Here is a 20,006-nt window from a genome sequence, read left to right as displayed (position 1 = left end):
CACCTTGTAAATCTCAATCAATGCCTAGTAAATGGCTGACAACAAAAGGAGAGTTCTAACAGGAAGGACAAGTGTGATCCATTTATCTGTATACACTGAGATGTTGCACTGTGGGAGGAGGCTCCACCTGGCTAGCCGGCAAAGAAGTTCAGCTTTTTTAAAGGCTTAAACACATCATGATAATGCATAGTGTGATGATGAGGTATTGCAACCAAGTTCAGATCAACTGAACCTCTAAACTCCCATTTTGCCCATTCACTACAGCACAATCTTTGTGGCAATTCCATCTTTTTTTGAGGAATATATTAATACAATCCAATAATCAAAGTTGAAATGAATATTGTGTTCCACCATGGTGAAGACAGCTCAGTGAGTTAAGCACTCATTGCAGAAATCTGGGGTTCATATTTCTGTATATACATCCGGTTGATAGTGCTAGTAAGCATCCTGCAATAAAAATAACTAGTTATGTAAACTAAAATGGCATCATTATGGTGCTGGTCTAGTTGGTGTTGGTGCATGTCTTTCTTCACACCAACATTTTGTATAGCAAGAACAGTGTTGCAAGATGAATTAAAGCTGCTACATTACTCAGTGTCACCCATCTACTAGTTTATGCAAAATGTGCAATGGGAAGTGATGATACCATTTCTCAAAGCTCCATTATAATTGCCCTCTTCATCTTTACTTTACTTTGTGCTTTCTTTGAGAGATTATTATATATTTCCTCCAAACCTCATTATATTTAAAGAATAAAGAATATTGTTATTATATTTTGTTAAATGTAAATGCACCTCACATGGGCATGAGCACCTGTTCTAAAATGCTATCTTGGTTGCCAAACTGTGATCTGTAAACTTATGATGATAGTACCATATATGGGCATACACATTCTTGCAACACTGATAAACCTGTATTGGTTTGTGTACAAATTGCATAGGTAAACATGTTATGGGCTCATGCTCCATTTGAAGGTGCATCTTTCTGTTGTTGCCATACCTTTAACAGATCACTAACCTACAATTGTGTGGACAGCTCTCCTGCTACTGATTATGTTATAATTGTTCTTTTATAACGCGCTTTAATACCTGCCAGGTCTGTTTTCACAAGATGTCCTCAGGAGCTGCTGAACCCCACAGTCCCTCCAAGGTGTTACGCTCCAAGTTATAAACTGCTGAGCCCGGAACACCCCAAAGTGGAAGTGGATAAATAACAAACAGTTCAGATTCCAGGCTTTGACTCAGGATGAGATCTGCATGGGACGAGAACGAATTAAATATCTTTTACCCATTACGTCATTCCCTGGTGACTTAATAACTTTACCTGAATTTCCCTCTACTATATTGTTAAGACAGATTTCTGAACTCTGTCCTGGCGGCGCAGAAGTTCAGAAGGCCAACCTAATTACTTGGAACAGGATAACCTCTGGACAAGCCAGACCAATCAGGGTAGCGATCGCGCCGGTCAAGACTAGGTCTCAAGAGGGGTGAGGGTGACTGAAAGCCCGCAATGAGCACACAAAGCAAGGACACTTACAAATTACTCCAAACAGGTGTTATATTAAAAATATATACACTTTTATTCCAAGGCCTTTGCAACAATGACCGTAGCGAGAAATCACAATAAAACTCTAGTAAACCAACACATACCAAACCAATACTATATATATACAAATACAAACGAGTCTAAAGCGTTAGATGCACGAAATGTGTAGCCCACCTAGATGGGGAGGAAAACAGGCAGTGCGAAATAATGATTAGACCGAGTCCGCCTTCAGAGACACCTAACTAAAAGGAAGTCCAAGCCCTACGAAGAGTGGAGCCTTGTGCTCAAAAGTACCTGCACACGCTGGTGCCAACGGGCAAAAAGGGGAGTCTCTTCGAGGGAATCAGGCAGTTCAGTTTGGTGCACAAATGAAGAAGAACAGAGTTCCGCGACTCAAGCGCAGCCTCCACTGTGGGCAGAAGCAGAGCGCGAGTACGGAAAGGCGCGCTGTTTTGACACAGCGAGGAAAAGCTATGGGCTCCTGCAGGAGGGCGACCAGTTCCTAGCTATGCTACTCACCGGTCCCCGATGCAAGCAGACCCAGGCTTCTCCGCGTCAGTTTCAGTGCTGGCAGGTTCAGGGGAGCAGGGGACGTCTCGTTGTCGTGTAGATTCTGCAGCAGCAGAGTTGAGTTAAAGATGTCCCAAACAAAGTGAACCTGCACAGTTCGTTACCACAGCAGGGCAACAGAACGGCCGTGTGTATCTCAGCCAAATGTACACTACTCACTTCAGACCTGGGAATGCCAAGTGTACGAATCGTGTGAGAGTGACAAGGACTACGAAATACAATACAACACAACCTGGTGGCGGTTACAGAGCAAGACTCCTGGGTAGGCTGGTCAGTCTGCTGGATGGCCCAGAGACACTTCCGAAGGCTTACGTGCAGGAGATGGTGAAGATGCCGAGAATAGCTGTCCCCGCTATTCCAAGGGTCGAAGTACCAGTACAGGCCTTCTGGTTCGATCAGAGGTAGAAAGGGTTTCACAAAGCGACAGCAGTGCAGAGGAGCAGTCCTTCAGCGGGTCACCAGCGATTCCTCGGTTCAGCCTCGTGGTTGCAGGATACTTGGCTCCTGTATTCCCTTGTTCGTGAGAACTCAGGAGATCGACATGGTAGTGGCGTTTCCAGCCCCCTCTTATCCACGGTTCCCTTCGCGCCAAAACGGAGGGGACCCAATGGGAGATCCGCTCATAAAACACTCACACCATACATGGACCTATCACGGACCACGGTGGTCCCAGGCATTCATACCACACTAGACTCTCTGGCACCCAGGATGTGTATTGGGACCAGACATCCCAGCCCACATCCTGGAGGCACACACAAGGCCTGTAGAAGCCCGCGAAAGCATCTGTGTTTCGCGGGAAAGTACATGCCCAAATAAGGAAGGCCCCGGGTCGGCTCGACCTGGGGAAGATGAAGGGGGCAAGACGGTCAGCGGACAGGACAAAGGAGCCTCGTGGTCTGGCCATTTTGGGAGCCAGGCCACCATTTTGGGCTAAGCGCGAGAAACGCGCTTAAAACGCCAAAAGGAGCTCAAAAACACAAGAAACGATCGCTGCCACCATTCCCGTCCGTGATTCACTTGCACCGATCAGTTACAATCCAAAAAGAGTATCTAGGGCCTGTAGAAGTCTAGAGACCCAAGAGAGCAGTAACTTAGCTTACAGTGCCCTCTTGTGTCATGTTGCACAAAAGCCGCAACATGATAAAGAAACTATGGAAAACAGCGTTTCCCGGCACTGACTACCTTAAGGGCATGTCAGTTTCCCCGTAAGAATAGAGCGAAAGCCCAGAGGAGTGCGGCAGAAGGCTGCACTTCTCTGGCAAAGTCTAGATCATGGTGAAAACAACAGCAAAAAGTTTAGGGGTTGCCACATGGAAGGAAAATTACCCACAATTAAGAAATCTTTCCTAACATATATCCAGAGGAATCTTGCAGTTATAACTTCTTGTTAGAAATGTTTAACAGTTGTCTAGATCACTCCTAATACCGCGCTAACCTCGCATCCAGAAAAATGTTGTAGTCAAAAGTTAGAAAACAGAAAGTGAATTTGTTTTACTGCTAGCTTGCAGTAACGGAGGAAGCCCCCTAGATGGCATTGTCGCCATGCTAGTCAATGTCACAACATTTGCGCTCTCAAGCTGCCTGGAAACAGTTCTATTTAAACATCGACTTCTCTTCGACACGTATGACTACACAGCCTTGGTAACTTTGTGTCAGGGTCCGGCTTGACTGAATTCCACAGGAGCTGATGCTGGCCCCACATACCCTCACCAGGAGTTCACCTCTCAACCCTAAAGTAAAAGCTGAGCTGAGAACCCCAAAAAGGGAAAGGGGAATTTGGATAAAATGACAACGGAGACACTGCAGCCCTTCTGGTAGGCTCTGGTAGGCTCTGGTATCTGTATAAACAAATACACTTGGTTACTTATACATTAGTGTAAACCTTTTTCTCTAAATAATTTTTAAAACAAACTAACTTCTTCACCTCTTATACCTCTGTTTAAGACTTAGAGGTTAATTATCTGTATGGAATATCTTGTAAACTATTGTAATGTTTTAGTGCATATTGTCACTAGCCATTCCAGTCTCTTTAATATCCTAAAGAAAAATTACTCTTGAAAACACCTTACAACCTTAGATATTCTTCTTTGACTTTTTAGTTCATTAAACTCCAGTAAGTTCGAATTTTCAAATACTCTTGAAAAATGCAGTCTTTCTTGAAGTATTGAATTCTCTTCTGTGTGAAAATTGCATTAAGTAGAAACTCATAAACTTTCTTGAATGCTACTGCTTCTTCTGCGTGTGAATCTTTTCTTTGTTACACATATGAATATATAGTTACTTTCTTGAAATAACTTATTCACTCTCTGCGACCATGCGATTAACATGCAAAATCACAAGACGTGAGAAATTGTCCTCGTGCAAAAAAATTACACGCGCACCTTATAAATACACGCGCACGTGAAACACGCACACCTTAACAAATACACGCACACGTTAACAAATTCATGTGTACGTGAAACACGCGCTCGCACTGAAAAACTATGCGCGCTAGTTCAAATGGACCCGCGCTCTATCGCCAAACCGAACTCGCGCTATTACTTGCGCGGTCTCTCACGTGAAAATAGTTCACACGCCAAAAACAACTCGCGCTCAATAAAAATGGACTCGCGCTCTATCGCAATCCAACACGCGCTCTCATACGTAACGTCACTCAAGTGAAAAATGTACACGCGCTAAAAATTACCCACCCTCAGTTAATATGGACTCGCGGTCTATCGCAATCCAACATGCGCTCTCATACGCACGCGCTCCCAACGACGTTGCTGACGACACGAAGACTTGCGCGCACGTTGAACAGTCTTGAAACACTTTTCACGCTATTAACAACTTTAAAACTTGCGCGCACAGTCTTTTCAATTATTTTCCATATTGTATATAAACTGTAAACGTTTTCTCTTCTTATAGTAAACTTTAAACTTCTAAACTCTTTAAGTTTCTGATATAAAATGGAAGTTCACTGCGAGAATCTTTAAGCTTTTAAAAGGAACGATCCCACCTGATGTCTTCTTGATCACTCTGGCTCAGCAACGATTTTCTCACTTCTTTAGTAAATCTTCTGAACTCTGAAAGGCCTCACTTAAGGAGCTTAACAACTGTACAACCGGCCACTGAATTACTTTGGATGAAAGGCAGTTTAGAATCTTGCTCACCTCCCAAGAATCCAACCCATTATCCTATCCACCGAATTGTTCCTTAAACCAATCAGATTAAGTTTCTTTCTCTCCATCTTGACTTGGGCAACCACAATGTTAATTCTATGTACATACTCTTCCTGATTACTACTCCAGCCAGCCCTGACACTTTGAACTCTTGCTGATTTCAATCCTGTAAATGTCTCAAATAAGACAGGAAGATCAAATAAGAACTTAGCTGCTGCCTTCTATTGCTGAAGCTGCTTTCTCTTTCACTGCCTCACTGCATGCCTGACTCCTGATTGACTCCCATCATTCTTCTAGGAAGTACAAACAGCAAATCTTGCTGCTGTGGTTTCTAGCGCCTAATTTAAAGAGAGCTCATAAAACATGACCTGCCACTTGGGTAAAACTTTTATAAAAGGCAGTTTAGAATGTTGGTCAAAGGGTCTTTGTTATCACTGTAGCCAATCAGCATGTTGGTTAGCCAATCAGTATGTTGGTTATCTTCCTCCATCTTTGCTTGGGGAAGCTTACTCGGAGCACAAGAGTTGAGGCCTAAACCAAGAGCAGAATAAATACTGAGAAATAATAATAAAAAGACCCAAACATACACAGCTAAGACTTATACCCTTCTGCCACTGGGCCTGACCTGACAAAACTAACGAGTGGTTTAGAAGCGCAGGGTTGGGATTCGATCCTGTGGTGTGCTGCGTTGTCTTGCTTCCAAGACAAACTCGTTGCCCCTGAGCTATTCTTCCTCCCACAGATAGTGATACTCAACTGCAGGAGGAGGGCCTCTATCATATATGAAAATAAACGTCTTTTGGAGAAAACTTACTCGGACTCGGTCCCTCACTTCAGAATGGCGACGAGCTAAGAAATGATTCCTAAAGGCCCTCTTGTGTTCATTCTGCTGTTATTTGCCTTCAGTGTTGCTCAAGTGCATCATCCACAGTCTGCAAGCTACGGTGCTCCTACAACCATTTGCATGCTCATCCGCTCCGCTCCGCTCTGCTGCTGCTGCGTGCAGTGCCTGCGTAGCGTTTCTTCCAGTGTTTCCTGCTTCCTATTCCACCTACAAGGGTGTTCGGCAGCATTTGCGGGGTCGTCCGTTCCTTGCCTTTCACAGTGACCAAGCGTGCCACTTGCTCCCGCCCACCCCAGTTTCCTCCAAACCCCTTTTGGCGGCCGCCTATCCAGCCGCTGCCTCCTGCCGCTGCCACCTCCCGCATCCTCTCTGAGAAAAAACCCCTCTGATCCCCTTGTCACCTGACCGCCGGAACGCCAGGGTGCGTCTATGCTGCCAACCAGACTGCATTACTGCCACCCAGCTTGCCACTTCTGCCTTTCTTCATTTTCTTCGCCACAACAGTGCTGCTCGCATTGCTGCTCCCACTTTCTTCCAAACCCCATAAAACACCAGATCCCGGCTCAGACTACTGTGTGCCCTCCTGGCCTGTCTCCTGTTCAAGCCTGATGGTAAGAACACACTGTCTGGACGCTTTTCTGCTGTTCTATTCACTCAACCCCTGCTCACTGCTCTCTAATAACTCTGCAATCCCTATCTTCAATATTCTCCTCATTTATGTTTATGCTGTGAGTAGATACTTCTAGATACGATACCAGTTTTCATTACTGGAAGCATCATCATCACCCTGATGACATTGGTATCTATGTGGACTGTGTTCCCTGTCCCTTCAATTATTCAGTACCGCTGTATATGATACCTGGTAGGAGCTGTGTTATTTGTTTCACCTTCACTCATTGGCTTTAGGCTCTCTGATACATTTTGCTGCCTTATTTGTCATAGGTCTTCACTACATACTCCATCAAAATCTTTCTGGCAAATTTGTTGACTAAGTTGGATACCATACCCTAAGCAAAATCTCGCTTGCCAAGACCTTCGCATCCAGCTAACATTACAAGCCTACTGCCCCACTTTCTTCCAAACTCTGGTGAGCCCACAATACCTTGGGAGACATGAAGGGATGATTTATTAGCTTACGTTACGGCCATTCATGGCCAACATTTTAACATGGAAAGGCGCAGACCCCTCCTCATGCATCGTTTGGGATACGAGGGCAGAAGAATATTGAAGAACCTCCCTGCCTTCTTCTGTTACCCACGCTGCTGGCAAGGGTCAGACATTCCCACTACTATGAGATAATACTAAATAAGCTTGGTAAACATTATGACAAATGCATGAGCATAGTATTGCAACAGTACCACTTAGGCAGTCAAGAACATGCACAAGATGAGTCCATTGAATCCTTCATTACAGCCCTTAGAGAAATAGCTAATACTTGCAATGCAATTTTGGCTCCTCTGATGAGCTATTACGTGACCAATTCATGCTTAAGGAACTTAAAATAAGGGATGAAATATGTGCAAAGAGTGATCCATCTTTAGAAGAAGCTCTACACATTGCCAAAGAATTAAACATATGATGGCATGTGTCAAGCAGCTAGAAACTAAAGATTTGCACCACTTCTCCCCCCCCGAACATAAAAAACGTGTCAAAAAGAAGAAAACTTCCACCAAGCCTGATGAGAAAAAACCCACTAGTTCCAAACCTTCTTCCATCGAGGTGTTACAGGTGTAGCAGCTCCTCACATCTGGCTAACAATACCTCTTGCCCCGCACTTAACTCACAGTGCGGGAAATGTGGAAGAATAGGGCACTTGACCAAATATTGCCACAGCCCTAATAAAAAGGTGGCCCAAGAAATCAATGGTAACACAGAGCATGAAGCTTCTGAAGGTCCTTCATCAGAAGAAGAGTCCTCAGGCATCACACGGTCTGTATGTAATGTTGCTGGTAACACTGATGAAAAACTATACTCCATAGTTTTGCTTAATGAGACCCCTGTCAAAATGCTCATTGACTCTGGCTCTGAATATACAATTATAAACAGACACTTGGCAATCTAAATGTGTCAATGTCAGTCTGAGCCCATCACACATCAAAGCAAGTGCTTATGGCAGATCCAAAATTACAATGCCATGATGCTTTTATGCTATACTAAAGTGCAGAGGTAAATCCACAAGAAATAAAGTATATGTCTCTGACAAAGGGGGGTGCCTATTAGGCTGGTTTCAGCAAAGTGACATGGGATTAACATTCAACCCAAAGGTTCCGGGTTGTGTTGCAACCATGTCCGCTCCAGAAGATTCCACTAAGGATCTATACAGAGAAGAGTTTGGATGTCTGAAGGGTAAATGTCACATGATCAAATTAAAAAAAGGGTCTGTGCCTGTTTTTGCAAAGGCAAGATGTGTTCCCATTTCACTGAGACACGAGGTCACTAAAGAAATACATATACAAAAAAGATGATTAAGGCCAGTTTTATGTGATTTAAATGAATATAAAAATAATGAATAAACAATGTTTAAAAAAAAAAAATAGGTGCCTGTCCCTTCAAACCCTGCTTTTCCCCATGGTTTCAACCCCACCCGAAACCCCTCACACCTTTTTAACCCTTTAACCCGATGCTGCATTTATATATATATTTTTGACATTTTTTGTTATCACTGCATTCAGTATTTTATTTTTGTTAAAATTACTGCATACCATCAAGGCCTTGCCTTCATGTCATACATACTGCGCTTCTTACTATATCCTCTGATTACTCATAGCTATTTATTCAAAAAAATTATTATGTAATAACAAGTTAAAACGATTGATATATTATACACATTTCACAGACAACATTTAGACAATTCAACATATTTAGTGTGACAACATTCTGAAAATATTCGACTTTCTAGACACAAAAAAAGTTAGCACCCTAAAACAAAAATTGGTCCAACATATACATGTACAATGTGAGCGAGACTGGTTTCTGTGAATGAATATAGAACATGTTGTCCATATACCTGACCTGTATAGGGTATCTGATGTCCCATTTTGTGCCTACCTGTGCGTTGCAGGCAATGTACTCTGGGCGGCGGCCTCTGTGTTCACCCAAAAAGTTCAAAATAGAGCCAGGATGCTCTTGTGTAGGGTTCACGGAATCCCTCCACACCGGTTAGATCTGTATTAGAAACGTTCCACTGTTAGTAAACCCCATTCTTCTATCACACGCATTCTAGTTGCGTCTAATTTAAAATTCCATAGTAGTGTATGTCTGCACGATCACAGGAACAGTAGCCCCTGTGACCCTCACATCGGCATTCTCCAAGGGAATCCAACGGCTTTGTACAATTATTATGCACACGTGGTATTTTTACTGTGTACCGTGTGGGTGAATTTGTGGGTTTTTTGTCTTAACGAGGACAAACTCACATATGGGCTGATGTGATCAGCGTCCTGTCCTCTTCATATTGTGTGTGTATAAACATATATCCAAACGTGCGCCTAAGTGTGTTAGCAGTAGGAGCCATAAAAAGAACATTTTTAAGCATATTTTATCTAAACCACCGCCAGTGAGCCATATTGGGAGGGCACCGTGTTGGGTTAAATTGATGTAACCCATGTCTATCGTGCTATCCATTCAACAATCATGGATTTCTTTTTAAACCCCAAATATTCTGCATCTTTTGGGATACCCTGACATTTGAGCACATAATAATTCATAGCAGATATGGTGATTAGTATGTGAACATCATATCAGTATGAGGGAATGACACCAATGCATTTTTAAATGAAGACAGCGCCATAACACAAGTCGTATTACTTGTGCCCAGAGATGCAAATGCTCGCTGCTCTGCATCAGTTAGCTTTTATCTGCTTTGCTTGTTCAGTGTTTGCCAAACATTGGACCTCATGTTCACCTTTTATTGCTTGAAAATTCACTAACAGATACAAAAAAATCATTGATGTGGTCCCCTGCCGAGCATGACAAGTGAATCATTGCTTGAAAGTGCATATTCCTGTTGATGGGTCTAATATGCTGAGAAGTGACTGCGCTGCTCATAAACACAGCAACAGTGAGTGGAGGCAGGTGGCATTACCGTCTTAGTAAAACGGAATTTCAGCCCAGTTGAGAAGTTCTTGCATTGTACCATTAAATGTATTGTAGCGAGGCAGCAAATGCAAAATGCAATCCTGGGTACTTAAAAGTAGAACAGGCTAGGTCGGGGAGTGCTGGTACTGTCCGTACAAAGTGTTCTGCCAAGTGCTGGTAGCTTTTTATACATGGCCCAGCATTGTGTATTATAGATACACTATGATAAAGAAAGAGGTCAGACTGCATGCACAGGCAAATCCTGACCTCGCGCATTGACTACCGGCAAGCGGTACAAAGTATAGTTTAATAATCCAGTAGACAAAGGGATTTTGCAGTTTAAAAGAAAAAAGCCAGACACATTGGACGTATGCATGCATGCATGCATGCATACTCTGGTCTCTGCCCACCTAATCCCTTGTCTGCACTTCGGGCGTGTTTGAATGTACAACCCTGTGTAGGTTCATGGAAGGTACATTCCCAGTGCAGACTTATTCAGAGTTTTGTAATGCACCACATGCAAACAGGGTAGATCTCCGAGACCATGTCCGGGTCCACCTAGATCCAGAGGTTCCTTGTTTTTTACTTCTGAAATGAAGAAAGTAAAACCCACTCTTTCAATTTATATTTAGCAAAATCTGTGGGATGTTGGAGCAGGAGCAGCACAGTAGTCCAGCTACGATCCGAGCCACTGAGAGGGGTTGTGGATTAATACATCTGTTGCAGCTTCTGTGCAATCCACAGGTCATGGGTTTGAATACAGGCGGGGGGTGGGCAGGAAACCCCTTTTGCATGGTAAAGATGAGCAACTCTGCCTTATTGGGGCGCTGTTGAGCATTCTAATCCGCTGGATAATAATCGGCATAGTTGTGGGTAATCTTGCGATAAACTCTCAAGGCTAATAGCGATGTTTTAGTTTAAGAAAACTCACCTTGGAGTGTGCTTTCTGTAATGAAAAAAGAATCTCAATTTAAAGTGGCCACCATGAAAAATGGAAAAGGAGCTCAAGATTGAGCCCCTTTTCTCTTTTCATGGCAGCTCTGGTAATGAGCAGCGGAAGCGAGGTGGCGAAGGAAAGGGAGCAACGTGAGAAAGATAAGTGGCTTTGTTTTTAAATTATAAAAATGTGTGCAGATAGAGCCTGTGTTCTGACCAGACTCATTGATTGGTTCACCCACCCTCAGTGGTAATAAAAATACAAAAACCAAGAGTTTTTGTTAATTGTGGCTTTTGCGGCGCAGGCTGATCATCCGCGTTCCTGCCCTGCTCAGTAATGGCATTCCTAAAAAACATAACCTACAGTGCATCATTTAAAGATTATTTTGCTCCTAAAATGTATTTTTTAACAGTTCTAGATAAATACCCCATGTCTGAGTAGACTGTTACCGAGATGGTAAAATAAATGTGACTATTTCATTTGCACCACCACATTAAATTAAATGCACGCCTTATACGTACTGCGATCTGTTTTACACACCATGATGTGTTTGCATCTACCAGTGGATATTTGTCTGACATTTCAGTGTATTGTTGTTTATATTTAATGGCTGATTAAGAGCAAGTTAGTTATCTATAACACTGGTTTTCTATCCTGATGAGGGATCAAAGAAATAATTAATATGCTTGGCCACTCTGGTCATCTAGTGTCGCGATTAGGATTTAATTTAAAGGTCTTGGAGAAAAAAAAACGTAGTTGGATTGCCTGTAACCAGCCCCTTGAAAAACTAGCAGGTACCCCATCTCCTCAAAGATTTAAATTTTTTAGAACCATGCAAACGCCAAGTTGCCACGATATCAGTGTTGCCTAACATTACAACCATTGAAGGTTTGGTCAGCCAGTTAACTATAATGGCGCAATATGGCGCAATAGTTTATTGCAAGGGCACGTGTCATTTTTGGTATGCAATGTATGATTTATATTTTGACCTGCTAATATTTCTTTGTATTTCCTTACCTATCCTTTTATTTTTGTCACAACACGATTAAGTCAAGTGTTGCTGCTAAATTGACAGTGTACTGATGGTTACATAGCTTACAAATGTTTGCATTTGTTAAAGGTGAGCCGATTTTCTTTCTGGTGAACAAAATGGCACTTTGTAAAAGGCTCTAACATCTGAATGAACCAATCCATTTATCAGTGATGAAAGGTGGTCGCTGTAAGCACTTTAAAGGTGGTACATTTACCCAACTCTCTATAGTACCCAAATCCTTTTGCGTGCCATCTGAAACACTGTGCCTGGTTTCTTTGACACACTTTTATCTATCAGGATGTTTAGAGGAAATCTCATTTTAGAAGTATACATGCCTCCTAAGGGCAGTTAAAGGGTTAAATGCTTTGCATCTTTGTTAACCACTCTGTTTCTATTTTGTTTCAAAGGTGATCCCATGTGAACCTTTTTTCGCCCTAGTACTTGGGGCAACTGAATCAGCAGCTTTACATAACTATCTCCATTACCTGTATTTGTTAACTTAAGGCACTACTGAACCTACCGGGTTCCAGTGAGACCGTCTTTGCAACTGTGATTGGCAGATGGTTTTGGTCGTCTTTGACCCATGTGTTCAGAGGGCTCCCACTGCTAAGTAAGCACTGTAACTAAACTGCCTTCCATTGAAGGATGCATCGAGATGTCTCAACTAATGAAACAAATGTACATTTCACCCTTGTAGTAGTTGCCCCCGCTTTAAAAAACAAAAATAAACATGAAACCTTCATTACCCCCTCTGTGGACAAATACACAAGTAACGAGCAGTGCATATTAAGCATGCTTGTAAAACTGATCTTTTTTCGATTTCAAAACGAATCCCATTCCTCTCCTGGGAGTGCCCTGTTGGATGCCATGTTCCTACAAACAGATTTTTGGAGCGGACATCTTATTAAACGCTGATTTGAGATCTGCACGTTTCCAACTAGTTAAACTAGTCCTGCGAAACCACCTGTGGGGAACCCCAGTACATGTTTGCATGGCAGATGTCAGCAGTCATCAGTATAACCAGTCTTTAGCAGCAAATGTTACTGTCAAACTTAATCCACTGTTGATTTGCCAATGACTGTCCTTTGCTCGCTTCTCTCTCCTTCTAGCTGATGTCATGGTTTTTCAGAGTACGCTTCCTGCTGAGTCGCTCAAGGTAGTCTCTGATTAGCCGCTGATTTAATTGCACGAAGAGTGATGTTGAAACTTGCATGGGTTGATTTTTAAGAGTAGTTCCACTCTGAAGTATTGTTTTCCATTTTTCTTTATCAGCCATGCCACTTGTTCTGCATGTTTCTGTGTTTTGACTTGAAAACCTTTCTTTCAGTTTTTTCCTTTCTTTCTCCTGTTTGCCTTTTTTCTCTCAATTAGTCATGCCTTTTGTTCCCCGGTGGAGCTGTGCTGTGTTTCAGGTATTCATGCAAAGTTGGTAAAGATCACATGATATGCTTTTCACAGGGAATCAAAATGTGCACCCGTTTGATCATGGTTTAGGCTCTGCTGAAACATTACTAATGTGTTCATGAACCAGAGGTGTGTGTGTTATGGTTCCAGTGTAATGTGTACGCGTTTCATAGGAGTGACTATGGTTTGATGTTCAGAGGATAAATCAAGCGTGCATGTGGTTAGTGTCTTATGGGGATTGGTACAGCAAAGGGTGAGAAGTGATGTTGAGTGTTGCGCCACATGGGTTGGAACCTAGCATTTAGCTTATCTGAACCAGCTTACTCGGATAATGCTGCAGCTTCAAGTTTTGCATGTTTTGTGTGTTTTGGTTTCCAGGTTTATTACATGGGAACCAATTCAGATTGGGTAAGAACATGTATAAGGTATTCTGTTGTTGCAATGTTTTAAATTGTAAAAATGTGCTGAATCTGACCGGTTTAGGTTTAATTTAATCCCTAGTACATAAGGGGACTTGCTATTAATATAATCATCCCCAGGCAGACAATACAATTACAATTTGTCTTGGAAAAAGTCCCATCATTGATTTTGTAAGTTGTCTTTCTAAATGCAGCTGCTTGTTCAGGTAGTAGCAGTTGTTTTTTTTTTTAGACTTTCACATCCATTCATAGCACATGACACTGTAGTCTGGATACAGGCCAACTATTTCATATTCAGTGAAAAGGGCTCTTGTGTGATAGAGAGAAGACGTTGCTTCAGTGGTATAGATTCTGAGAGTTGATGGACATTTTAGTTTGTTACATTTAGGAAAGTGTTCTTTCCTTTTAACGTTATGAGAAAGTTACCATGTGGACGAATTGTATAGTTTTCTGTTACAACATAGACCTATAAGTGTGTGTGTGTGTGTATGTATGTATATATGTGTATATATATATATATATATATATATATATATAATAAACATTTGTAAATTCCAAAATTCCAATTTGATTTTTTTTAATAATCTTTTTTTGGTATTAACAATAGTCCACATACTTGCATTTAGGTTTGTGTTTACAGTTTGGAGTGCAGTTTCCTGGAGCTGTCATGTGATCAGTTGTGTTGTGCTTATACTGCAATGCATATGTGTTTGAAGTTTCCAAAATGTTGCTTTGTCATTTGTTCAGTTTTGGTGGTGTTTGAAATATCTCAACCTGTATTAGGTGTTGTAATCCTGTAGCATTGTAAACGTTGTGAGTTGTTTTGTTAAGTTATGTTTATTTTCATTGTGCACATTTGCTGTGAATTATCAAATTTTGTCTGAACAAATTGTACTTTTAGCTCAAGCAGAAGACCCTGGAGTTGACTCGAGCCTGCCAAAAACAGTATGAGCTGGAGCAGGAACTGGCTTTCTACAAGATTGATGCCAAGTTTGAACCACTTGGGTATTATAATTCAGAGGTAACTGTTTACAAATAGTACATCTTTTGTTTGTTGTACTCCCTAAAAACACTATTCTGCATTTCTCCATGTGTGACTGACTTCTGTTCACTTTTTCTACCTATTGGTACTGAATGGAAGCTAAACACTCGATCTGGACAAAATGATGGAGTGGTGATGTGAACGCTTGATCTTTGCTAAGAGGTGTATGTAATGCAAGGAAGCTCGTATGCATGAATTATAGGTTCAAAGCCCTTCTATGTGGATAGAACAAATACACTGTTGTTTGCAGACAACGAAGAAAAACAACTGTATGTAATGAGCCCTGCATGATCTTTTGGCAAACAAAAGGTTTCCCACAAACGATGGCGCACTTGGAAGTTCTTCTCCCATTGCGAGAAAATGTATAGGTGTTTCTGAACACGCAAGCAAACCATTTTAAGGCAGTAAAGGGGGGGAAGAGCAATCACAGCTGGTCTTTGTGTTTTGAAAGATCTTTTTCCCACCCCACTTTCCTACTAGCACATGCATATAAATAACTGCTTTAATTCTGGTCAAGAAAAAGTGCACAACTAAAATGTCTTTTAAATGGCGGGATACCACAATTATTGCATCACAGTATTAGCCATAATGGCCATCCGTTGGGATTGTAATATGGACCATGAAGCAGAATTTCCATTGTTGACTAGCAGACAAAAAGGAACTAGAACAGCAAGCCGGCATGGCGTAAGCAATAACTGCCATGAAATAGCGTTGGCACTACTGATGCGCAGGTAGAGGATTTCCTATTGGCAAGGAATTAGTAATACTTAGAGCAGGAGTGGGAGAGCATTCTTGACCTTGTGCTGTATTTCCAGTAGGGACTGTCCGACTGGATTGGTCATTAGGATCTCATGCAGCATTAGCAATAATTACACATCGGTCATTGTAAGCTTTGGTGTCCAAACTTCTCTCCTCCCTCTCCGCCTCTATACAAACGTAATCTCACCTTACCCTCATAGACTCCCCACCTTGCATTTCTCCATCAGCCCCATATACACACTTTTGAATCCATACACATTAATCTGCATCAGATCTCCTCTTCCCATTTCCCCCACAGATGTAGCCCCCCTTACATCAGTAGCTCACCATAAATCAATAGCCCGACTTCTCCCTACACTAACCCGCTCAAATTCGATGACGTAATCCAACACAAAATATGCATTCCAACTAAGCAACCCACATTTGACGATTGAACATTCCTCAGAATGGACATCGGAACAATACCCCTCAAAAACCAACTTGCATACCATACCACTAGCCAATGCATCCTACTGCCATTAGCACACAACACTCTCCTTCGGACACAAATGCCTCTGTGCTCTTGAAACAGAACACCTAGAAATAGGCCTCCCTGCAGAGCTCTGCAGGCATCAACACAACAGCAAACTATCTTGCATTTTCCTCTCCACACTAAACTCGCCCACCAACCTCTTTCAGATCTGTCCAAGCACCTGGAGACCATTCAAATGGCAGCAAAGAGTGGCATAAATCCCAATACCATAACAGGCACATTTCTGCAGTGTTGAGGGCACAAATAATACACTGTGCGATAGGATTGGGATGACTCTGGTGGCCGGTTACCACCTTCTGTTCTGTGATCTAGAGCCCAAAGAAGGTATACAGGAGATCTCTTCCAATCCCTCCTCCAGACTCCCCAGTCAGTTATCAGCCATAGTGCAACATTACTCACCTTGAAATCCCTCCCTTTGTATTCAAAGGGAGATTTGGGGGAAACTGAATATGGGTCTCCCCGAGGGAGTGAGCCACAGCAGACAGCACCAGGGGAAGAGTAGGGGGGATTGGTCTCACTGTTTGGTAAAGGAGAACTGAAAAGGTCTAGGGTGGCTTGTACCCTCTACTGCAGCCCTTCACTTTTGGTGAAAGATAAAATAACAAATTGGAAGCCTCCTTATTCAGGAAGGGACTCAAAACCACTGCATTATGTATCTTAGCCCCTCCCCACACTAACCATTGATACCCTCATTTGAGGTTCCTTCCTGTGCATCAGATGCCTTTAATACAGATAGGAATTACATCAGTAGGCCGAACACCATGTAGAAATGGCCTGATACGAGGAAAAACGACGTATCCTAAATGGAGGATGTTGTGCTTACCACCTGGATCTTTGGATGCATCCCTTTGCGGATCTGCTATCATGGACACCTGCGACTTGAGGACTAATGGGATGAAAGAGTGGATTGAAAAGAGGCAACTCTTGCGGGCTCCTTTTTTCTGTGTGACCGCTTGTGATCCTGGCGAGCGCGGGCCTGCAAACCTCTACCCGTTTCCAAAAGACTGCAGCTTCTCCATAGCTCGTACACAGGGGCATGAGTCCCAGTGGTGCATCCTAGCCTGCAAACCAGAGTTCAATGGTGTGTGCTGGAATTGAAGCCCCATCTGAAAATAACCAATTGATTATTCAACAAGATCAGAGTTCTCTCCAGTAAAAAGGAGAAGATAGTTATGGGTGCTACACTAGTTGGAAGGAGAAGGCGTGACATGGAGTGTAGTGGAGCGACATGAAGGAGGAGATAGAATGAGTTATGGAGTGGTGAATGTGAGGGAGATAGTACGGCATGTATGTGGAGGATCTCGGGAGAGGAAAAGGAGGAGAAGATGAAGGAACTCAAGGGAGAAGGAGGTGCCAGAGAAGCTGATGAAAGAGGATAATAAAGGGAAAACATCAAAAGGGTGAGAGGAGAACATGGAAGATGATTTGAGGGGGAGAGGAGAGAAGTTCTGTAATGATGGGCTGCATGGCCAAGAAAACAAAAACAGGATGTGGTAAAAAGAGAGCTGAATAGTCTGGAGAAGGGAGTAGTAGAAAAGGTAACATGTCATTTGAGAGGAAGAGGTGGGAAAGTAGAGGAGTGGACTTGAGTGCACAAGATGCATCCAGAACACTGTGTTGAGACTTTGAGAAAGGAAGGACGAGACTGGACACGGTGGTGGAAAGGAAAGACAACTGGATCAAAAGAGGATAGGAGGCGAGAAGAAAGAAGTAGGAGAGAGCAAGGGTTGGCCTTGAGCCTCCCTTCTCCTGAGACTACTGAGCTGGTGTATGAAGCTGAGCCAGAGCATTGTCCGACAACGCAAGTAGGTGAATGTCTTAGCAGTCCAACTTCCCCAGTAATCTTAACCAGTATCCCAGAAGGTCAGACGATTAGCGTTTCATCAGGACACAAGGCACAGTGGTGGTGCTAATGAATGACATCCTGTCCAGAAAGAGGTCAGGACCAAGAAAGAAATGGGGGTGCTTAAAACCCCAGAGGGACTTTTTGAACACTGCCAGGAAGGTAGAACCTAGAACCTAATTGCTGGAGGAACGGACTATGGTCCAGAAAGGATGTTTTGATTTGCTACATTCCACCCATTTATCACAGGCACCGTTTGTCCCCTAGTTTTCTGTTATAATAAAGACCCTTGAAACCTTGGCTTTGAGGTGTCTGTTGATCCCCTGGCCTGTGACACTACCCAAAAAATGCCCAGACTTACCTCTGTGCTCATGCAACACCCCCACCCACCCCCAGCATTCTATTTCCGGGTGTACTCTAGCTAGGTACACTACCTTTATAACAAAGGAGAGGTTAGGGCTGTGTTCAATTGCTACCTCCCCTGGCTAGATGCTTAATGCACACCCTGAGTTTGGGCTAACTGTTTGAGAAAAGCCTCCACCTATTGAATTGCCAGCAACAGGACCCAAATCACATGCGTGGTTGCCAACGATGCACTGTACTTGCACACAATATAAAGTTGATCACTATGGGTGTGACTGTAATTGTTTTTTTTAACATACTACTGTTTGATACTTAAAAAGGTAAATGCCAGCGACCTATGTACAGATTATGGGTGGATCTAATACATAAATATTAAGATACCTGTGGCATCAGAGGCACCCAGAAATACGACCTTTCAACCTCATAGCGCCACTAGGTTAGGGCACAATTAATATGACTAACACATTTTGATTGCTTGCTGTTGGAGCGCTTGCCTTTCCCCCATGGTCCACCACTCGGAAACAGTGGGGTACCTCAAATGGGGTGACCTGGCTGATACTAATACCTCCACCTTTATCCCACTAGCACCTATTTAAACAACCAGAGATGTATTTCCTAATTCCTATAATGAAAGCCAATTACAAACAGACCACATTTGGTGCAACTCTGTCATGTGCTCGCCATCCCTGCATGGGATTGTCTGTTCTCTTCCTAGTTGTAACAAACTTATTAAAGACATATGTCAGTCTCTAAATTTGTTGCCTGAGAGTCAACTTTGTCTTTTTACTTGTGAATCCCTGTAGAGACCTACTCTGAATCCACTGCCCTGACACCATGTTAGGCAAGCTTGTATGCAGTACCCTTTGGGTGCACTACAACAACCCTGACCTCCTGGCAATAGGAACCCAACCTTTGGAATAAGTCTGTACTACACAGGTTGGTAGCGTGTTGAGCAGCCAGGCTTATCTCAAAAGGGGTCAATTGAGCTGTACGGGAGTTGGAGGTTCACAGTGACAAGTATTCAAATGAACTCTTACACACAAGGTTTCTTGATTAAACAATTATTAATTTATTTAAGTCAGTTACAGTAAGCCTTCCTCAGGAGGGAGCAATATAAAACAACACACAAATATACCTCAAAATACACAATCTTAGTTTTCTAAACAAGTAAGTACCCATTTGGGATGGCCCACAGACACTACCCACACCCTCAGGTGACTTCAATTGTTAGGGTGCTGGGGACATTAATATATCACTGTTGCGTTTAGTATCAGACTTAGTAGTAGGTCAGAGGAAAAGGTTATTAGAGCAAAACAAGAGATCACACAAATATTCTGAAGCAGGTAAGTACTTTTGGTAACCCCAAATGCAAAGTAAGTTAACCCCTTCCTGGAAGGTGTTAGGCAGAATTGCATGCAGTACCCACTGGGACCACCACATACAATTAGGACTACAGGTGTAAGTAAGAAAAAAACAA

General features: G+C 42.7%; 1 protein-coding gene across 3 annotated transcripts in view; it reads left to right on the top strand.

Annotated features, from left to right (window-relative positions):
* CNTRL (centriolin) overlaps window positions 1-20,006 on the top strand; it is a 1,220,196-nt gene that overhangs the window by 104,047 nt on the left and 1,096,143 nt on the right. For 2 of the 3 annotated variants that reach the window (XM_069609523.1, XM_069609522.1), the window contains exon 8: window positions 14,892-15,011. In XM_069609523.1, the coding sequence (XP_069465624.1) occupies window positions 14,892-15,011 (120 nt within the window). Of the gene's footprint in view, window positions 1-13,276; window positions 13,324-14,891; window positions 15,012-20,006 lie in introns of all 3 variants that reach the window. The other variant, XM_069609524.1, reaches the window with a different exon arrangement.

Source organism: Ambystoma mexicanum, chromosome 8, assembly GCF_040938575.1.
Source record: "Ambystoma mexicanum isolate Mex_15411 chromosome 8, UKY_AmexF1_1, whole genome shotgun sequence".
NCBI classification, from domain to species: domain Eukaryota; kingdom Metazoa; phylum Chordata; class Amphibia; order Caudata; family Ambystomatidae; genus Ambystoma; species Ambystoma mexicanum.
This window is presented reverse-complemented; position numbering and strand designations above follow the sequence as displayed.